General features: G+C 40.5%; 1 protein-coding gene across 4 annotated transcripts in view; it reads left to right on the top strand.

The window, feature by feature from the left end:
- The window catches only part of COL4A6 (collagen type IV alpha 6 chain), a 287447-nt gene that overhangs the window by 116171 nt on the left and 148139 nt on the right, over positions 1-23137 (top strand). For 3 of the 4 annotated variants that reach the window (XM_038588047.1, XM_038588048.1, XM_038588046.1), the window contains exon 3: positions 17699-17782. The exons of the other annotated variant lie outside the window; for it this stretch is intronic. In XM_038588047.1, coding sequence (XP_038443975.1) covers positions 17699-17782 — 84 coding nt within the window. The remainder of the gene's footprint in view (positions 1-17698; positions 17783-23137) is intronic. 4 annotated transcript variants of the gene reach the window in all.

The raw sequence follows: 23137 nt of genomic DNA, 5'->3' as shown, positions 1-23137 counted from the left end.
TTGCTGTTGGCAAAGCAAAAGCAGCAAAGCAAGAGCCAGGAAAGGTAAAATGAGTTGCCCAAGGTGACTTAGCCAGTTAATGATAAAGCAGGGGCTAGGAACAAGTTCCAAGAATGCCAGATCATGTTGCTTTATTGCCTCTTAATGGATGAATAATGTGGTGATTCATCAGTTAAAAAAATGATTAAAATATTGGAGCAAATCTGGAAATAAATTCCATCTGTACCTTCCATTTCATGTTTCACAGGCTTAATTGAAAACCTTTTTTTCTAGTCAGAAATGAACCAGTGCCCTGGTATTCCTGATGTTTATGTGTCCACTGTATTTGCTACTCAGTGTTCAGAAGTAGTATGTAAATGCAGGCAGTCCACAACTGATTGCAATTCTTTTTTCTAATCAGATGTTGAAGACTTGTGGTGGTTTATTTTATGTGTTAACTTGGCTAGGCTCTGGTGCCCAGATGTTTGGTCAAATACCAATTTAGATGTTGCTGTGAAGGTATTTTTACACATGACTAATATCTAAATCAGTAGACTTTGAGTAAAGCAGACTACTTTCTATAATATGGATAGGCCTCATCCAATCAGTTGAAGACCTTAAGAGAAAAAGACTGAGGTCCTCGGAGGAAGAAGAAATTCTGCCTCCAGACTGCCTTTGGACTTGAGACTGCAGTGTCAGCTCTTCTCTGGGTCTCCAACCTCCAGCCTGCCCTGCAGATTTTGGACTTACAAGCCCCTACATTGTGTGAGCCAGTTCCAATCAATCAATCATATAAGCGTACATGTGCACTGCATACACATGCACACACACACACACACACACACACACACACACACACTTTTAGTTTTATTTCTCTGGAGAACCTGACTAGTACAACTACTTAATAATATACAGGCTCTGAGGATATAGAAAGAGGTCTCTGTTCAGAGATTTGTACAATATGGCAAAAAATGAGAAAACACACTGACTAAAGTAGGGCAAGGTGGGAAACAAAGCCACGAGGAAAACATCGAGGTGTATTTCTTGATGCTCTTTACACTTGCTGATAATACTAATGATACTCAGGCTTTATCTGTAAGGGGACAGTTAATTCTGAAGGAAAGAACTTGACACTGGGCAAAAATAGATTCTCCTCCTCTTAGACTCTTCTGAGAGTTTACATCTATTGATTGAATTTATTAATTCAGTAAACAGGCACCTGGGTAGCTCAGTGATTGTCTGCCTTCGGCTCAGGTCATGATCCCAGGGTAATTGAGTCCCACATCAGGCTCCCCGCAATGAGCCTGCTTCTCCCTCTGCCTCTCTTTGTGTGTCTCTCATGAATAAATAAATAAAATCTTTTTTTAAAAAAGAATGTATTAATTCAGTAAAGATTATTGAATCATGGATTCATGCATGGTGTGTAACAACAAAGTGATGATGGTCTGAGGAGCCTCAAAGTTACTAGGGCCCCTTCCTAATCTTGGCCTAATCTCTAGTACCGAGGCTAAGGACGGAGAAGTTGCTTGATTAGTTGCCAGAGAGACAAGTGGAGTGAAAAACAGGCACATGGAAGCTCCTGATCAGCCTTCTTGTCTCTCTGGCAACTTGATTTGGGCCAGATTAGACAATGCACCTATGAGCCAGACAGTAACCTGTCCCCAACCTTCTACCTCCTGGTTTCCAGGATAGCCTCCTCAGTTTTGAGGCTTTATCAGTGCTGACTCTGCATGAACCACCCATCAAAAAGGCTGACCCCTGGGTATTTTAGGGAAGGCTTATGCCTTTAAAATGTGAATTCCATGTTTAAAGTCAAGTCCTATAAGTCTTAAAGCTTTGTTTTTCCATTTCAAAATTGTTTTGGGGGGTGTCTGGGTGGCTCAGTCGGTTAATAATCTGCCTTCAGCTCAGGTCATGATCCCAGGGTCGGGGATTGAGCCCCACATCAGGTTCAATGCTCAGCAGGGAGCGCGCTTCTCCCGCTACTTCTGCCTGCTTTTCTTCCTACTTGGTCTCTCTCTCTCTCTCTCTGTCAAATGAATAAATAAAATCTGAGACATACAGAGAAAGAGAGAGGCAGAGACATAGGCAGAGGGAGAAGCAGACTTCATGCAGGGAGCCTGATGTGGGACTAGATCCCAGGACTCCAGGATCACGCCCTGGGCCAAAGGCAGGTGCCAAACTGCTGAGCCACCCAGGGATCCCCTAAAATCTTTTTTTAAGTGGTTTTGGCTATTCTAGGTCTTCTAAATTTCCATATATATTTTAAAACTGCATTAAAGCAAATGGTGGGTATTTGTCGTTTCTAATGGCTGAGTAATATTCCATATATATACCACATCTTCTTTATGCATTCATCTTTTGATGGACACTGGAGGGTATTATGCGGAGTGAAATAAGTCAATCGGAAAAGGACAAACATTATATGGCCTCATTCATTTGGGGAATATAAAAATTAGTGAAAGGGAATAAAGGGAAAGGAGAGAAAATGAGTGAAAATATCAGTGAGGTGACAAAACATGAGAGACACCTAACTCTGGGAAATGAACAAGGGGTAATGGAAAGGGAGGTGGGCGGGGGGTTGGGGTGACTGGGTGATGGGCACTGAGGGGAGCACTTGGCAGGATGAGCACTGGGTGTTATGCTAAATGTTGGCAAATTGAACTCCAATAAAAAAATTTTAAAAATACATAAATAATAAAAAAATAAAAAATAAAATAAATAAAACTGCATTGAATGTATTATGATCAGTGGGGGGGAGAAACTGGTTTTAACAAAAGCTTTCCATTTTTTTTAGGTCTTCTTTAATTTTCTCAGTAATTAAGTTTTCAGTGTACAGGTTTTGCATATGTTTTGTTAGATTTATCCCTAAGCGTTTCATACATTTGATGCCATCATAATCATATTTTTTATTTCAATTTCCAATTGTTATAATTTTTTTAAAGATTTTATTTATTTGTGAGACACACACAGAGAGAAGGAGAGAGAGAGAGAGAGAGAGAGGCAGAGACATAGGTAGAGGAGAAGCAGGCTCCATGCAGGGAGCCTGATGTGGGACTCGATCCTGGGACTCCAGGACCACACCCTGGGCTGAAGGCAGGCACTAAACCGCTAAGCTACCCAGGGATCTCCTCCAATTGTTATTAATATCTAGAAATACAGTTTATTTTGTATATTGATCTTGTATCATCAAATATTACTATACTTAATTACTTCTAGTAGCTTTTTTGTAGATGTCATATGTTTTATACATTAGCATGTGTGGATAATGATAGTTTTACTTTTTCCTTTCAAATTTGGACATCTTTCCCTACCATGCTTTATCAGACTGGCTAGAACCCATAGTACAATGTTGAATAGATGTTTAAATGTGGGTATTTTTGTCCTGCTTCCAATCTTAGTGGAGAAAGCATTTGGACTTTTACCATAAGGTATAATGTTACCTGTAGGATTTTTCAAAGATACTCTTTAGCAGATTGAAGAAGTTCCCTTCTTTTCTAGTTGGCTTTGAATTTTTATCAGGAATGGATGTTGAATTTTGTCAAATCATTTTTCTGCATCTATTGAGATAATCATGTTTCTTTTTTCCTTTTTGGTCTGCTGACATGGTGAATTATACTGATTGATTTTTGAATGTTAAACCAACCTAACATTGCTGAGATAAATTGTACGTGGTCATAATGTACCATAATTTTTAATATATTGTTGGATTCAATTTTCCTAAATTTTTATAAGAATTTTTGTATTATACTCCTGAAAGATATTCTGTAATGGTAATGCTTGACCCATAAAATGAGTTAGAGGGTAATCCCTCACTTTCAATTTTCTGAAAGAGTTTGTATAGGATTGGTATTACTTATTCCTTAAATATTTGGTAGATATCACCAGGGAGACTAGCCTAGGAGTTTTCTTTGTGAGGAGATTTTAACTACAAATTCAATTTTATGAATCAAGTTAGGACTAGTCAGATTATCTATTTCTTCTTCAGTGAGCTTTGATAGTTTGTATATTTCAAAGGAATTACCAAAAATGCAGTTGAGGCTTTGCCGCAGATGAGCTTTCTGAAATCAGTTTTTATTTCAATTTGCCTAGAAACAAAAAGAAAAGTAGATGAGTTTCAATGCTTTGAAACAGAATCAGAGACAGAAACACTGGACCACTCCTTTGCTTATGTGTTTTGGCTAAGGCCAGAAAGTTTGAACTAGAGTTTGAACTTTGCTTGTGACATATAGTGCTGTACTTTTTTTAAGTATGATTCTTTTTAAAGTCTGTTCCCACCAACCAAGTAGACTACTTGACTAGTTTCTATTTTCTGCATATGAGAAGGGATTAGGTCTGTTTTTCCTAATTTTAGAAATGCAGGCATACGTGACAAGTTGGTTTGTCTTGTTCACCCTGCAAGCAAAATTAAAATTAACTTCTGAAAGGATTTACAGCTTAAAACTGCAGCCATAAAATTAGGTAAAAGTAACATGCTGTTCTTGGCAAATGAAGACAGAGACCCTGGTCTACTCTTTACTGGGTTTTGGGGGAGGGGGTTTCCCTCTCATTTTCCTTCTAGTCATGAGGGATGGATTTGCTACAAGTCATACTATTTTCCTGGTTCAAATCCTACTCCCCATTCATCTTTCCTCTTCTCTGAGCATAGCAAAACATTAGCCTCATCTACATCAGTGGGCCTTAGAGACATAAGCTAAATATCTAGCTATATATTATCTTTATGGAAACAGCCTGTATTTGTCTCCCATTCTGTCTCCTTTTCATAGTTGCTACTGCTGGTAAACTCCACATGGACTTACCATCCATCTTACCTGGGCATTTGTTAGACTCCCTTCCTCTAGTACAAAATAAAGAAATGGCAGTGTACTTGATCATTTGGACTTGATAACAGATGAGTCTGTCTGTCAGAGTATTTCCAACAAGATGCAGCCTCTGTCCTAGAAGTCCCAATCCTTCCTATTTCTGTAGGTTTGAATCTTAGAGAGCTTATCAACTCTTCCATCCTAACTTAGGCTCCCAACCAGAAACCCTAAAGTATTTTGTTTTCAAATCCTTGGAAAAATTTTCCTAAAGACATTCTATAAATGAATAATAAGGCTCTGGGTTAAACCACTAAAGCCCATGACACTGTATACCTAAGGTCTAATAACAAGAGTAGGCTCACAAAAAGTAGGAGGATATGAAGCCTTACCATGCATTGCACAGCTGAGGAAAATCTGAGGATCAGCCTAACCACTCAAAATAATCTTGTGTATTATTATTTTAAAAACTATCATCACAATTTATATGAAGTAATCAAAAGGGAAAGCTATTAGAGTGGACAATGAATACCATAATGCAACAAAAATAGTGCTATTATTGGAAAAGAGATGACATTTAAGAAAGCATGTGTAAATGTATCATATATGAATTATATCTCACTGAAATTGTTTCAGAAAAGGAAAAGAAAGGATGTGACTGGAATTTTCAAAGAAATTGATGGGATATGGGAAGCATTTCATTAAAATGGATCCTCTGATAAATAGACCTCAGGAAATGGAATAATCGAAGTGATAGGTGGGTCTGCAATGGTCCGTTGAGCCTGATCTAGAAGGGCCTTTAAATGTTCTACTTGGATTTTGAGCTTTGCAACTTTGCAGGTAAGAAGGAATTATCAAAGGTTTTTGAGAGAAGACAGAACATAGCGTAGCATCTAAGTTCTAGAAAGGTATCTCTTTACCTTTTCCAATGATACTTTTCACTTTGGTCTTTTGATTATAGTTACTCTTACATTAGGTTTTAAGTTCCTCGAGTACAATAAATGTTTTCTAAATATTTGTCTTTTTCATTTTTTTAAGATTTTATTTATTTATTCATGAGAGACACAGAGAGGCAGAAACACAGGCAGAGGGAGAAGCAGGCTTCTGGCGGAGAGCCCAACATGGGACTCGATCCTGGATCCCAGGATCATGACCTGAGCCAAAGACAGAGGCTCAACCACTGAGCCACCCAGGCATCCCTATTTGTCTTTTTCGATAGTGTCCAACAGAGTGCCTTGATACACAGCTGATGTGCATTAAAGGTTGTCCTCAAGTCAGTGAAGTGGGTTTGGTGTAAGAAAGCCTTGGTTCTAGTCTTGTCCCTTTCCAGCCATGCTCCCTCTATTTAATTATGTCTTAGAGCCACTCACTTCTCCCCATCCAACCTCCATAACTCTGGTTCAGGCCACCACCACTTCAACGATCTCTTAATTGGTCTCCCTGCCCCTCCTGTCCATGATCCTTACTGCCATTAGAACATTTTTTTCTCAAATATCAATCTGATCAAGTTATTTCCTTCTTTAAAATTATTCAGTGACTTCTTGTTGCTCTGAGGATAAAAACTGACCTCCCTAACATGGTCTTCAAGACTCTATATGAGCAGGCATTTCTCTGCCTGTATAGAATCATCTTATGTCACTCTCACCTCTACTTTCTTCTTTCAGTCACTCTGGCTTTCTTTATGTTCCCATACATGCCATGCTCTCTTTCACCACAGGGCATATGCCCATATTGTCTCCTCTGCCTGGAAGATCCTCTGCCTCACTCCCATTCCTTGACTTAATTCATGCCATCTCATTCTTCGGACCTTAGTTAAACTATACTTTCTTAGATAAATCTTTACTGATCCCACCATGGAGGCCAAGTGCCCTATTATATGCCCTCATGTCCTTCTGTTGGTGTCCTTTGTATCATATAACACAGTTTTGATGAAAAGATTATTGTTTACTCTCCCAATGCCTGTCTCTTCTACAGGAATATACAGCAAAGAAGGAAGTCTGTTTTATTTAACAGTATACTCTCAGGGTATAATCCAGTGCCTAGCACAGGGTAGGTGCTCAGTAAGTCTTCAGTGAATGAAAGCATAATGTTTATGTCTTAATGACTTAAACATTGCAGATTTTCCTAACACCTTGTTTTTCTCTGTCACACTTTTCACAATTATTATTCTTTGAGTATTTGTATAAGTATTCATCTGTATTCCATATGAGAATATAGCTCCATGATAGTGGGGGACTATATTTTTTTAAACTGAGTTATTGTTTACAAACAATGAAAAGTACAGATTATAAACATATACTTTCAGGTACCTGGGTAGCTCAGTTGGTTAAACGTTCAACTCTTCATTTTGGCTCAGATCGTGATCTCAGGGCTGTGAGATTGATCGAGCCCCACATCAGGATTTATGCTCAGTAGGGAGTCTGCTTGAGATTTTTTTCCTCTCCCTCTGCCGCACCACTCCCCTTGCTTGTGTGCATGTGTACGCACACTCTTTCTCTATTTCTAAAAATAAACAAAACTTTAAAAATGTTTTTTAAAAACCATATGCTTTCATGAGTTTTGACAAATGTGTACACTCATAAACATCACTCTAAACAAAATATAGAACATGTCTGCCTTCCCAGAAAGCACCCTTTTACCCCTGAGTCAACTTCACCCTCCCACCCCTGCAGAGATAACCACTATAATGATTTCTTTTCTCTCAAACTTGCTTTGCCTACTCTAGAGCTTTGTGTAAATAGATTTATGCTAAATGTGCTCTTAAAAGTCTGGCTTATATAATATCTGTGCGACTCATCCATGCAGTTACATGTCAATAGTTTGTTCGTTTTTTTTATTTTTGAATAATGTCCTATTATACAAATATACTACAATTTGTTTACCCATTCACCCACTGGTGGAACTTTGAGCTCTTTCCACTTTAGGGTTATTATTAATAAAACCCTATGAACATTCCTGTACAAGTCATATTCAATGTTTTTATCATCATATTCCCACTACCTAGCACAATGCCTGGCACTCAATAAATATTCTTTGAGCAAATGAATAAATCTAATCCTCGCATTATCAGTTATAACTCTACCTTTACTTCTTGCTTTGGATATTAGAATGCAAATGAGGAAGAGTAACCCAATCACAGAAACTTGAGTACCCTCTTAATTTTCTAAAAAGTACATTGCAGAGTTTGTACCTTAAATATTGGTACTAGCAATTCCTTTAACACACCTTATAACCGACCATGTCACACAAGTTTGTGATATCATGTGCCACTTGTAGGATTTCCAAATTTAAAAAAAATAGGACATACAGTTAAACTTAATTTTAAGATAAATAACAAATAGGTTTTTCATTTAAGTGTATCCCAAATACTGCATGGAACATATTTATGCTAACTGGGGACATGCTTATAAAAAGTGTTTCCTTTATCTGAAATTCAAATTTAACTTAGCTTTTGGTATTTTGTTTGCTAAATATGGTCACCCTACGTGTGATCTGTGGGACCTCTCATCCATAGGCACTTTCCAGCCTTAAAGCTTAAAGATTCCTCACCTGCTTCTAGTGACTGGCCCTAGGAAATGCTGTTCTTTCAACAGCTGCTTGGTAAGTACTTACTGGCAAGGGAAAGGGAGGCATCTATTTTAAGAACATTATGGACAACATTTAGTTTGTCTATTTGTGTGTTAAGCATTTGCTTGGCAAATTCATTTCAAGGTCTAACTGAACAGTACATCCCCGCAGGCCTTGGTTCATTCTGGCTGGCTAGGGTTTTTCCAAGTGAAATCCAGCATGGCTGTTTTCCTGCCTACCCGCTACCCCCATTAGTTGTGTTTGTGTATGTTTGTGAACACAGACAGATGTTGGAGGGAAATGCCTTCCTGAACTACTCAGTAATGTCTGGTATCAGCTTCTTCCTTAAAATAAAGTGTGGGTGATAAGTTCCACCTGGTAGGGAGCCAACTCCCACAGATCACTTCCTTCTTTCCTCAGAGCCTTTCATTCATAAAATCAGAGGGAGCTGTTTTTTTAATATTTTATTTATTTATTCATGAGAGACACACAGAGAGAGGCAGAGACACAGGCAGAGGGAGAAGTAGGCTCCATGCAGGGAGCCCAATGTGGGACTTGATTCCCGGACTCCAAGATCACTCCCGGGGCCAAAGGCAGGCGCTAAACCACTGAGCCACCCAGGGATCCCCGGGAGCTGTTCTTAAAAGGCAAAAGCACGCTAAATACGGGACAAGACTCAGCTTGGTTTAATGTGTGTATATATGTAAATTTCAACGAACAGGTTTTGTTTTAAAATTTCTCAAAGTAAAGACAGGCTCTCTGTATTATTAGCATAAAGTTCAGAAACCTAGACTGATGCTAAAGGCCCATGGCTTGGTAGAAAAGCACTAGTCATTGTCATGAATGTGGCCCCCAAAATAGATTTGATCCATCCAAAGAGGCCTCTCTGGGTTTCTGGGCCCTGAGACCACCCACAACTGGAAAAATGGCACTTCAGTGTGTCTTGTATCACTTTTCCCTTTTAGAAGTTTAGCTGTGCACTAAAAAGAGAAGCCCTGGCTTTGAGTCTTTGCTTTGTAACTTAACTAGCAAGTAACACCAGCTCTCTGAGATTCAGATTTATTTTAATCTGAAAAAAGGACATATAAAACTTCTTTTGTATGTTCCAAAAATATTTGAGAAACATATATGAAGGTTGTTTATAAAGTATAGAAATGGTACAACTAATATTGTAAAGTAAATAAAACAATGTTAAAAAATGCAAAAGAAGGAAAAGGACACCTCTTTCTTGACCCTTTTTTTTTTTCATTTCCTGACTCCTCAATTTCAGACTAATTCCTGAAACTAGTAGCAGTGAGTCTGATGGGGGAAAAAACAAAAAACAAAATAGACAGTGAGGACACCAGAGTACTTATCCCAACTCTGACACTGAACTTCCTATATCAAGGAAGTCACTAACAGTTGAGCCTCCATTTCCTAATTTTGAAAATGCAAATCAGGGATGCCTAGGTGCCTCAGTGGTTGAGCGTCTGCCTTTGGCTCAGGGCGTGATCCTGGGGTCCCAGGATCGAGTCCCATATCAGGCTCCCTGCATGGAGCCTGCTTCTCCCTCTGCTTGTGTCTCTGCCTCTCTCTGTCTCTCATGAATAAATAAGTAAAATCTTTAAAAAAATAAAAAAAATAAATGAAAATGCAAATCAATCATTGAATAGGCACCCGTGGGGTATGGCAGGCACAGTACTGGATACCATAACTATAAATACCAGCTAACATATGTTGAGCATACTAGATGTGCCAGGCATTTTGCTAGGGGAATCATCTCTAACCTCACAAAGCCCTGTGAAGTAAAATACTATCCCTATTTTATAGATGACAACATTGAGGCTTAGAGGGTTGGTTTTAAATTGATTTGCCTTATGGTGAATAAACCAAAGTCTTCAATGTCAGAAGAACTTACTGTCTAGGAGGGTAGTTGAAGATATGAAGAAATCAATGTAATACTGTATGTGGATGTATGTTCCTACACATACCTGTATATCTGACATACCCATTTCAGACTTGTGGTAGGAAATCAAATGAGAGTTGGTGTGAAAGGTGTTTTGAAGAAACCTCGTGTTATGAAAACAAATAGTTCTGTTATGTTGTATGAAATCAGGATTGAGCAACCATTTCAACCATTTACTGGGTTACCTCAAAGAGTAATTTATTATATTCGAAGGGGAATCTCATTTTCCACTATGGAGAGAATTAACAGGGCTGAGGCACCTGTTAACAGGGCTCTCTGTAGAACCACCTCTTCTTTCTTCCAAGATCGAGTCACAATTCTAAAACCCACACATTTCTTCAACTTCACCGGGATCAATCATCCATTGATTCTACTGCCTTTTTCACTGCCCCTTACCCACTCCCTGCCTGCACTCACTTCCCTTCTTAGGAAGTCTAGATTCCATGGTCCACCATTAATAATTCCTTTTTTCCGCATGCCTTTGAATCCCCTGCCTTTCTTGTCCTTTATCATTCTCACCTAGCAGAACCCAACTTTGATTAAATCAAATTCTTCCAGTAATCTGCATCTGCACCCACATGGCTGAACAAGGCTAAAGAAAACTTCACAATATTGATAACTGCTGTTCCTTTAAGTTCATGACCACTAACCTCAAGTGGGTCCTTAGAGCTGCCTTGCAGTCCTACCACATTTCCCTTGTTCTCCTTCCTGAAATTGCTGTGGTCCAGATTATCACATTGCTAAATTCATTGGTATGTTCTCATCCCTCATTTTATTTGACTTATCAACAATTTAGCACAGTCTGTCACTCTTTCCCTACATTTACTCCCTTAGGAGTATCACTAGTCTTGTGTCTTTATATACATACCAATTGTGGCTAGATGGTGCTCACCAAATAATCCCTGTTCTCTCCTACTTTCCATGCTCTTGGGTCATGCACTGTGTCTAGTTCTTGCAAAGGGGAATATGAGCACAGTAGGGGGAAATTCAGAGAAAGTATAAGCATCTGAGATAGTGAAGTTGCTACACAGAAGCAGCTTGAAAATCCAAGTCACCTTGGAAAAAAGGCCACTAAGGAGACCTGCCTACCCCTCATTGGATCGTGACAGGAAAAAAAAATCTTAGCTGTCTTAAACCACTGAGATTTGTAGTTTGTTACCAAAGCATAGTTGATTCTGTACTGACTAAAGCACCACATGTATATATCCAAGGTAGCCATTCTTCCTGGGACTCCAGATTCCATAGGTAGCTAGACTATGGAATCTACTAGCTATCTGATTTCTCCACTTAGATGTCTAATAGACATCTCAAAACCAGAATTCTTAAATGTATTAAGATTTTATTTAATTGAGAGAGAGAAAGAGAGAGGAGAGAGAGAGAGAGAACACAGGTGAGGGAGGGGAGGAGAAGAAGGAGGGAGAAAAGAAAAATCCTTGCTGAGCAGGGAGCCTTATGTGGGGATCGATCCCAGGACCCCAAGATCATGACCTGACCCAAAGGCAGATGCTTAACAGATTGAGCCACCCAGGTGCCCTCAAAATCAGAATTCTTGACCTTCCACTCAGAGCCAGCTCCTCCAACAGGAGATGTCATTCCTGGGCTCAAAACCATTTTTTAAAGTTTTTATTTATATTCCAGTTAGTTAACATACGGTGTAATATTGGTTTCAGGTGTACAATATAGCGATTCAACACTTCATACAACACCTGCTGCTCATCACAACAACTTCACTCCTTCAGCCCCTCACCTGTTTCCCCCATCCCCCCACCCACCTCCTCTCTGGTGACCATCAGCATTAAGAATCTGTATTTTGATTCGTCTCTCTGCCTCTCTTTTCCCTTTGCTCATTTGTTTCCAAAGGCAAAGTTCTTACAGTGTTCTCTAAAATCTTTCATGATCTGGCTTCTACTACATCTCTGACCTCATCATCATTTCTATTCCCTTTACTCCATTCCAGCACTCTGACCTCCTTGCTGCTCAGCCAAAACATCAAGTATATTCTCTCATCTACCGCCTTTGCTCTTGCTCTTCCCTTTGCCTGGAAAGCTCTTACCCCAGATTAACTACCTAGCTCACTTCCTCATTTTCTATAGCAGGGTTCTTAAAATTTTCTGTGCAGCAGAATCACCTGAAGTGCTTGTTAAAACACAGATTGCTGGGCCCCACTCTGAATTTTATGATTGATTAGCTCTAGGAGGGGGCAGTGATTTACGTTTGCAACATTTTTGGATTTACAGTACCCAAATCCAAATCAGTGATTTACATTTCTAGGGCTAATGACACTGGCCCAAGGACCATGTTTAAAAGAAACACTATTCTCTGCTCAGAAGTTCCCATATGAAGAAAACTTTCCCTGAACTTTCCTATATAAAATAACCTGACTACAACACTTCATGTCCTTCTTACCCTGCTTTATTTTCCTCCATAACACGTACCATCTGAAAAATATGGATGCAGTGTTTCTTTGTTTACTGTTTGTCTCCCCCTCTGGATTGCAGACACCATAACAGCAGGGATTTAGTTTCACCTGTGGTTGTATGATACAGCCTCTAGCTCCCATGTCTAGCACAATACCTAACACAGAGTGATGATTAATACATATTTGTGGACTGAATAGTCAAAATGTTGCACAGCCAGTTTTCTGTGATTGAAGCTTCTGGAGGAATCGCTCACAAGAATAACTCACTTTTGCTGACCATTCAGTCCAACTAAGCTGTTCTTTCATTCTTACATTACATCTCTTGCTTCCTGGGTTACCTTTTGTGTCATTGTCATCCCTGCCACCACTCCTGACAGAAAGCACTGGTGATGCCTGGAGAAACATACTGGCTTCTGGAAGGAAAACTGTGATGTAAATCTATATTTCAGAAAACCAGAGGGAGAAGGAAGATCCTAAGTGGAGCCAGTCTAACACTTCTAAGTCCATTGTCCTGAGAGCAATTATTTCACAGTTCTTTACTTGAGTACCTGCTTGTGTAAGGGCTACAGAGAAGAATAAAACAGTTCCATTAGCAGTCTGATGGCAGAACCAAATGAACTGAATCAAATATGGCAAATCACCATTAGCAAAGAGGAGGGAGTAAAAACTTCAGCCTGAAATTGCTGAGAGGGGAAAATTGGTGTTGGGGCAGCAGGGGTAGGGGGTTTCTTCACCAAGACGTTGGTGTTTGAGCTGGGTTTTGAAGAATGCATAGAAGTTTGGTTTGTGATAAATGGGAAAACAGGGTAGGGAAGGCATTTTGAACAAAGAACCAGCATCAGCAAATGGATAGATGTGATACTGGTGCTATTAAAAATATTAAACAACCAATTATATACAGACATCAACAAATCCAAATGGATGTCCCAACCAAGCTGACTGGATAGACAAACTGGCATGGATATATTCATTGCATAGCACTTGACTCAGCTCCAGAGAGAGGCCAGGGTATTACAGGAATGCCGAAGAGTGTGACATAGCTAATATTAGTGTAATAATAATAATAATAGCTGACACCGAGTGCTTACAGTGAGCCAGGCACTGTACTTTGAATGCTTTATCTTATTGAATCATTCAGTCAACTCTTAGACAGTAGATATTGTCACCATTTCCATTTGCCATTTTAAGTAACTTGTCTAAGATCAATCCCAACTAGGCTGGGATATAAACCTGTACACATTGACTCCAGAACTTATAAACTTATCTAAGGTATACTACCTCAGGTAATGGCTAGAACATAGGTTGCCCCTCTAACACTGTGGGAATATATAAAGAAGTAAAATAGGTTGGCCTTTCCCTTATCAATGTTATTGTTTGGTTGAGGAAACAAGACTCTCAACCATGCAACCTAGGAAACATTGCAAGGATGGTCCCACAGCAACAGGTGACACTTGCCCAATGGGTGGGGGCATGTAGTGCCTGCTGTGTCTTTTTACTGAGCTGGAGTGCTCATGGAAGAAATGGAACTTGAACTTGGCCTTGAGAGGTATGGAACAGTGGGACATATATGGAATTAGGATCAGAAGTGTGATGGTTCACTCACTAACAGTGTGACCTGGACCAAAGTTATTTCTTTCAGTGTTATTAGCTGGAAAATGAGTGATGTGGATTAGATTTCTAGTTCTTACCAGAAGTGCCTTACCCTGTGGAGGTATTTTGGAAATTGTGAGGGCGGTTTGTGTTGTTAAAATGATTGGTGGATGGCTCTTCAGTAGGAGCCAGGAATGATAGGCGTCCTGCACAGTATGAAAAATTGTCTTGTATTTTGCCCTACATTTAGAGGACCTCTGGACATTCGTGGAAGTGAAAACCCTGTTTATAAATGCCTGAGCCCAAAACATAACCACATTTTACATATTGAGATGAATTTTTTCATGGTTTTATTTTTATTGATTAAAACTACACCATAAACAAAAGAAATATTGAATTTTTTTCAGAACTTTACCATGAGTTATTACTGTGTTCATGGTACTTGAGTCACCAATACCACACCCTAATGTCACTCTGCTTCAGAAGGTCCCATTCATAGTGATCCTGTACCAAGCTGCTATCCTCTGATAACTTTGTCACATCTTCTTTTTTTTTTTAATTTTTTATTTATTTATGATAGTCACAGAGAGAGAGAGAGAGGCAGAGACATAGGCAGAGGGAGAAGCAGGCTCCATACACCGGGAACCCGACGTGGGATTCGATCCCGGGTCTCCAGGATCGCGCCCTGGGCCAAAGGCAGGCGCCAAACCGCTGCGCCACCCAGGGATCCCTGTCACATCTTCTAACATAGCAATGTATGACCATTTGCATATTGGCATACATATTGTTTCATTATAAATGACTTTAATTTTTTGCTTTGCTGTAGAATTATGGCATATCTGTGCTTTTTTAAATACTGTTTACATCTTTATTATAACTCATTCCGATGAATTTTCTTTAAGGATAGCAAGAAAGAACAATAAATACTTAGAATAAAAAATGGCATGACGATCTGATAGATTTAAGAATGACTGTATTGGATGATCTCTCAGGGCCTTTCCAGTTCTGATTTTCTGTGGCTGTAGGGAGGGATTGGGTTTTGAGAGGAAGCAGAGACCATTCCAGGATGGGAATGACACCAGTGATGTGGCCTGGTTGAGCAGGGGTTGGAGTATCCCCAGACAAGCCAAGATAGGAAATAAACTTCCTCAGAGCCTGGTCTTGTCATGTTCCCTGGAAGCCACTCCTTTCATTCCTCCTCCATCCCCTCACCTCCCTGTAACTGAAGACTCCTGGGGAAACTGCCAGGGCCAGAATTACAGGAAATTGCCTTGTGGCCAGTGGGGCTTCTCTGGTTACTTTCCTCAGTGACAGAGGGCAATGATGGCTTCCTGTCTGTTAGCTGGGTGTCTTTGCCTCCTTGTTCTGCCAAGTTCACAAGAAACCTTAGCTTCTTTTCCTTACAGTTTTGTTCAGCTCCTGTGAATGGGATTTCATCCCCTATCTTATTCAGCTGCCTTGCTCCATACTAGTGATCTGGAAACTTTTGGTCCATGATAGACAAATTTTATGGGACACCCAACAGGCATTGTTTGGAAGTAGGCCATAGCTCCAGACGGATACCACTTCAGCTCTGGCAATGCCTGTTGTGACTTTTATCATTTAGTAACATAACTGTTTTTCTTCTTACTAATTATATATGATCACTGAAGACTACTTGAAAAATACAGAAATATATGTGGAAGCAAATACAGATTATCTGTTACCCACAAGAAATATAGTACTCAGCATTAGACAGAGGTGACAGCATAGGTGAAGGTGAAGTTCAGTGCTGGTCTGTCTCTGTTCTTTACACTATGCCAGCCCACCTCCCCTCCCCCCCGCCCTGCTTCCTTCTCCCACAGAACCTCTTGATCTCACCCTAATGAATACTTGCCTGTCCTATATACCATAAAATGGAGGGCAAACTGGAAAGTGTACAATAGCACTTACCACGTCAAAGGCATATAAGAGAGATAAAGTATCTCATATCAAGAAGGTGTTTGGAATCTAAAATAGCAATATTTTGTCATAGCTCTGCCATCACTACCTTATTACTGAGGTGTTGTGGTGATAAAGTGTTGTGGGAAGGGAATGTCTAAAGAGATAAGAGACCATCTGAGAAATTCACAGTGCTCCCTGGAAACTGGGGAAAGACTCACAGTACAAAGAGGCAAGAATGATTAAGTACGAGGCAGGCTCATAAATATGCCTTTCTCTTTTGAAAAAAAAAAACAGCCAATATTAAACAAAAAAAGTTGTATGATACTAAATCCATCCCAGAGATAAAGTTCTTGTTACAGATAATAGTTAGAATTAATGTTTTACGTTTTTTCCTCCAAGGTGGATAGGGTTAGAATGGCAGTTTCCTTATTTTTTGAGCCCTTGCATTGAGGCTCTGGTAGACAGAGGACTTGGAAAACTCTAAGACATAAGGGTTAAGGTCAGGGCTTTGGCACTAGTAAGACCTGGGTTCAAATCCCAGCTCCATTCAGGTGGTACTCAAAAATTTCTATGTGCCATCTGCTCTTTTAGACATTGGAGATAAAACATTGGGCAATATAGATAAGGTAACTACTTATATGGAGCTTACATTCTAGTGGGGGGAGAAAGAATGTTTAATGTTGAAAGGATAGCACAGTGATATGATTGGAAGTAACTGCAGGCTGCCTTAGGTTGAGTAGTCAGGAAAGGTCTCTCTGAGAGTAGACAATTGAACAAAGACCTGGATGATGAAAAGAGGCCAGCAATAAAAAACATCTAGGGGAAGAGCATTCCAGGCAGAAGTAACAGCAAGGGCAAAGGCCCTGAGGCAGGAACAGGCTTAAGTTTTCATAGAATGAATACCAGTGAGATTGAAGCAGAGTGAGCCAGGAAGACAGTGAAAGGATGAGGTTACAGAGGGTCAGTACATGTCAGGTCATGCAGGGGCTTTGTAGAAATTCTGCTAGTAATCATCATCATCATCGTCATCGTCGTCATCATCATCATCATAAAGCAGATAAGAAAAAAAAGGAAATTGAACAGTTTAGGGTATACTGTATGATACCAACTGAGGAATTTGGATATGACTAACTAGAGCACAGAGATGTTACTGTAAGGTTTGAATGATGTGTTGAAAGTAGAGCCTGAGGAGAACAATTCTGAGAGCAGAGTACAGGGTAGCCATTTTCATCTATCATTACATTTCTAGCACTTGACTTTCAAGTTCTCTGCTACAGCTCCTGCTTTCTCAGTGAATGCCAAATACACAAGTCCAAAGTGACACATGACACCATCAAATGAGATGATTAATATACTCTAAATGTACTTAGTTAGGAGGAGTGTGGCAAAAGGTTAGATTCCCTGGGGCTACATAGCTTCTTGGTTCACATGGTTTACTAACTTTCTCTCTCTCCCTCTCTCTCTCTCTTTTAATAGGGAGAGAAGAAGTCCTATGGAAAGCCATGTGGTGGCCAAGACTGCAGTGGAGGCTGTAAATGCTTTCCTGAGAAAGGAGCGAGAGTAAGTTGCTTCTTCCATTGCTGAAAGACACATAGTCAAAGGAGTTACGATCTGGAGCATGTGTGTTTTCTTTAGAATTCAACTGATTAGAATTTACTCTTGTGACTTCATGGTACAAGCAAAGTGATGAGGAGCAGCTGGAAGGAGCTTTGCTAACCAGATGAGAGGCAGAACTAGATTGGTCAAGGTCTCTGAGGGACCAGGAAGAGGTTTCCTTTGTTGACTTCATGTCAGTGTTCCCTCAGGGTTTCATCTGGAGTATTTCCAAAAGCCAATTAGGTTGTGAAGAACCAGAAAATGTCTGTATATACATGTAAATTTTCATGGCTCATTTTTAGCTACTTGGTTCTTCCCTCTGGGGAGCAAGCAGTCCATTTGTTATCTACAGACCAGGGGTGTGACTTGTCAAAAAGCAAGTTATCAGGGTACCCTTAAAGTTCGAAGATACAAGAGATTGCACATAAAGGAAGATTTATAGATATTATATTAAAATTTAGGATTTGTTTAAAAACATTATGGGATATATTCAATATCTTGTTCCATCTTTGCAAGGCACAGCTCAAGTTGTGCAAAGTGCAATGAACACTGTGCATTGGCAGAGCATCTCCATCAACCCTTGTATATGTATATGGGAAACATTGGACCAGGTGATTTGTACCTCTGATTCTCACAGAATAAACCTACATCTTTAGTGTCACTCAGAAAAAAAGTATTCAAGAGGGTTCAATCTTTGAAAAATAAAATATGATTTATGTTCCCGGAATTTATGGCCACTCTGTAGAATTCAGGTCTTCTGACTTTCAGCATTGCGTCTGCACTCTGATCATACTCAAACAAGCCTAAGCGCTTACACTGTCAAAGAGAGAGAGAGCATAAATGAATCAACCAAACCCTCAAAAACATAGCCAAACAGAGAATGGAGTGGCCACTCCACCTTCTCTTTCTTTATCTTCCATTTGGGGTAAAGTGACATATCAAACTATGCCAGAATTTGAAGGAAGAGAAATAGCCATCTCCTCATCAAAAGGGACCAGACCCATTATACATTAAAGGCATAGACTTATAGAATCCTAAAATATCAGAAAGTATATTAGTGAGCTTCTCATCTTATCCACTGATTGTACAGAGAAAACAGACTCTGAGAAGGAAAATGACTTCCCAGGGTCACACAGCAAATTGATGACAGATTATTACCTATTACCTGGGTCCTTTGATTTTATGTCAATTTACTTTTACCTACTGTTGCCTCCCAGAGAAGTCATGTTCACTGTAGCCACCAAGGCCCATGCCTTTGCCTCTGATCTTCAACCAGGAAACACTTTAGAAAAAAAGATAGTGCTATCATAAATATATGAATACATTCTTTTTTTTTCTCTTTCATTGTCCTTTATTTTTTTTTAATTTTTATTTATTTATGATAGAGAGAGAGAGAGGCAGAGACATAGGCAGAGGGAGAAGCAGGCTCCATGCACCGAGAGCCCGATGTGGGATTCAATCCCGGGTCTCCAGGATCACGCCCTGGGCCAAAGGCAGGCGCTAAACCTCTGCGCCAGGGATCCCTCATTGTCCTTTATTTATTTTTTTTTAATTTATTTTTTATTGGTGTTCAATTTACTAACATACAGAATAACCCCCAGTGCCCGTCACCCATTCACTCCCACCCCCCACCCTCCTCCCCTTCCACCACCCCTAGTTCGTTTCCCAGAGTTAGCAGTCTTTACGTTCTGTCTCCCTTTCTGATATTTCCCACACATTCTTAAACAATATGCAAGCAATAGAGGTGAAGCAGAAGTCTCCTCTGAGACTCCAGTCCCTCTGTTGTCTTTCTAGTCTTTTCCTGTGTACAATACTCAGAGATATGTAGAAACATGAATAAACATAGTTTCATTTTCTGGTCTTTCTTCCCTAAAATACAATCATAAGTATATATTCTGTGCCTTGTTTTGTTTGGTTTTTTTAAATAGCCATTTAATATGTCCTTAAGATCTTTTTCTCTACCCCATAGTTTAATCTAGACATTCGCTTCCCTTTTGATGAACACTTAGGTTGTTTCCAAATGTTTGCTATTTTAAAAAGTGGCAGTGCTACAGTGAAAATCCTTGAACTAACCTTCTTGGACTTATCTCTAGCATAGGTACTAAGGATCAAATTTCCAGATACAAGGTAATCAACATTTTTAATTTTCAAACCTATTGTTTAATTACCTCATAAAATATTCCAATTCACACTCCCATCAGCATTGTACAGGAGTGCCCATGCTTCTACACCCTTGCCAACACTTGATATTTTTCCTAATATGGGTGAAAATCATCCCACTTCCCAGACTACATGTGAGTTTAAGTGTCTTTCCACATATTCATTCAACATGTATGTTTTTTCTGTCAATTTCCTGGACATGTCCTCTATCCACTTTCATGAGTGATTCTTATTGACTTACCTTTCCTCTGCAGAGAAAAAAAAGTGGCCCAAGCGGAAGCAGATGAGATTTGCAGTTTGACACAAAAAGTCATTTCCTGGCAGGTTGTAGGGGATATGCGTGGTGGGTTAGACCCCACAACCAGGGAACTGAGAATCAGCAGATCCAAGTTGCTGGTTGGGGTGCAGAGCCTTTATTTACTTTTTTTTTTAAAGCTAATAGTTTTTATTGTGTTTTAACATGTATATAATCAAACAACTTCAAGATCCAATTTCTACAATAATGACCTTATTATATATTGGAACAGAAGGTAGTCCCACACCAGGCAAACATGCAGAAGATGACCTCATCATTTAACCTCTGGCTGAGATTTTGATCTTTGAAGATGGAAGGCAGTGGAACCCTCTCATTTGGGTTCCAAACATCTGGAGCCCTAGGCCATCTTCTCCTTTGAAAACTTGAGTGGCTGAAGTGCTGTGGGACTGGGGGAAACAATATCGCCACACTGATTTTTTTTTCAATATTAAATAGATTCAGAGTCCACATGGTTAAATGTGGTCTAAAGTTTACCAGTGAAGTCTGCAGTTGCTGGGAATGTTTGTCCAGGTTATTGAAGCAGACCAAGCTCTGTTTCATGAGTCATGACCTGGGATGCCGTATTTTCCAGGCAGATCAGGAGGCCAGCATGCTCGGGGCAGACCTGTGAATGAGGATGCTTGAGGCCGCCTGGGCCACCAGATCCATGTTAGTCCTTCTCCCTACCCTCCTGCGTTCCCAGGGCAAAGTGAGATTGTTTAAACTGGCCCCAGCACTGTTGACCCTGCAGGGCAGCCCCTCGGTACCCCCTTTGTGCAGATGTCAGAAAGATTTGAGACTGTTTTCCTTAGCTGAGCAGCGGGCCCCATTTGGATTTCAAACTGTTCCCCCTCAGCTCTGAGAGCTGGGAGGGGAATGGAACGTCGGGTCACCCCTGAGATATGCTGCAGCCCTTGGCAGGTCTGCCTCTTGCCTTGAGGAAAACATCAAGTACATAGTTTGCTGGGCAGTGTGTACTTTTTGTTTGCCAGAGGCCTCTTGAACTAAGACGTTTACACAACACCTAACACTCCTGCACAACAGCAGTCCAACCCCTTGCTGGCTCCTGCACTCTCAAACTGCTTTCTTGAATGCCTGCCTTGCATGGTAAAAGCCTTTGCCTAGCCTTAGGGTACTGCTTTTGTATTTTTCAAAGCATCTTTTCACAGGGTCTGTATTATCTGTATGCCACAAGTAAAGACACTGCTAAGTGTCTTGGCCATGCTCACGAGCCTGTTATTGGCTAAACTTACTTAGCATACTTTAGGAGAATGTCAACTTTGAAAGACAGCATACCTGCTAATGTTAAAGAAAGGGTTTCTTTTTTATTCCCCCCTGACATTGAATTATTGACTTATTATTTGACTTTTAGTTTTCTCTCTTGGGGTGGGGTGGGGGGTAGTATGTTTTATTACCTGGGAAGACCATTCTCTTTTTTAAAAAATTTCATTTATTTATTAATGAGAGACACAGAGAGAGAGGCAGAGACACAGGCAGAGGGAGAAGCAGACTCCCTGCAAGGAGCCCAATGCGGGACTCGATTCTGGACCCTGGGATCATGGCCTAAGCCAAAGGCAGACGTTCAACCGCTGAGCCACCCAGGTGTCCTTGGGAGGACCATTCTTTAAAGTTTTTCCTCTCCCCGTATATTTTTTGAGGGGGAGGGGGCATTAGATTGAACAAAATATATCAGTTTTCCATCTCTGTCTCTTCTCATTGTTTCCCCTACTTGGATTTTCAAGTTGTCTCTGCATTGTACTGCATCAGTGTGTGTCTGTCTGAGTGGGGAGCAGGAGGGATTGTGTGTTTTGTTCAGAGCCTGCTATATTCCTTAATACTGTTTCAGACTTTTCCCCATTTTAAGAGTGTTCTGGCTGGTGTTTGTATATGGCATGGTGAGTTCCTCATTGTTCATGCCACCTAAAGGAGCATTATCATAGATAATCCCAAGCCATGGGGAATATTGGGATCCCTCCCCGCTACCCCGAGATCAGGGCTGTTTGCCCATTTTACAGCTGTGTCCTAGCTAGAAAGTTTTATGTGAAACACCCCAGGTCTCTTATCTCCTCATCTGCTGCCTGCTTCCTGCCACTTTTCTGTCAAAAACTGTGTGTATACCATGAATTCCAGGCCCAGTTGCATTAACCACGAATTTTGTTTTTTGGGGGTTTGGTTTGGTTTTTTGACTCTCCTCCTGCAAACAGCTGGTGCTCCCCGTGTCAGCTGACTGGAGCCAGAGCCACCAAGAGGCCTTCCCATTGGCTCCTGATTTGGGCAATTATTGTGTACATCTTTCCCTTCTCCCACACCCCATGCCCCTACCCTGACCTGCCACTACCACACATATCAATGTCTTCATCCTCTCCTGCCCCCAAGTCAAAGCTCATGTTGCACATGAGCTCCTTGGGTGGCCGGGCCTTACTCCAGCTGCCTGTATACAAGCTGCTTGGCTCCATTGCCCACCCACTCCTCAGCCCTCTGCAGGCTAGCCTCACTGCAAACACTGGTCACCAGTAACCTGCTAATTGCCAAATCCAGTGGACATTTTTCATTCTTTATCGGCCTTTGTTTCTCTTCTACATCAGACACCTCCTTTCCTGAAACCCTCTGTTCCCTTGGATTTCATGATGTTCTTCCTACTCTGATTGGGATTCCCCAGGGTTTTGTCCTCATCCCACTTCCCTGCTCATTGGAGGCCTCTCCTAGTTTATATACCACCCACACAATGATACATATATCTCTACCCTTAGCTCAGACCTTTCTCCTTAGCTTCAGGTCAGCAGTGTCAATTCCTCATTGGCTATCTCTGGTTGGACTTTTACTGGCACCATAACTCCATTTCATACAGAATTCCACCATCACTG

The sequence above is a fragment of the Canis lupus genome, chromosome X (genome assembly GCF_011100685.1).
Source record: "Canis lupus familiaris isolate Mischka breed German Shepherd chromosome X, alternate assembly UU_Cfam_GSD_1.0, whole genome shotgun sequence".
NCBI lineage: Eukaryota > Metazoa > Chordata > Mammalia > Carnivora > Canidae > Canis > Canis lupus.
This window is presented reverse-complemented; position numbering and strand designations above follow the sequence as displayed.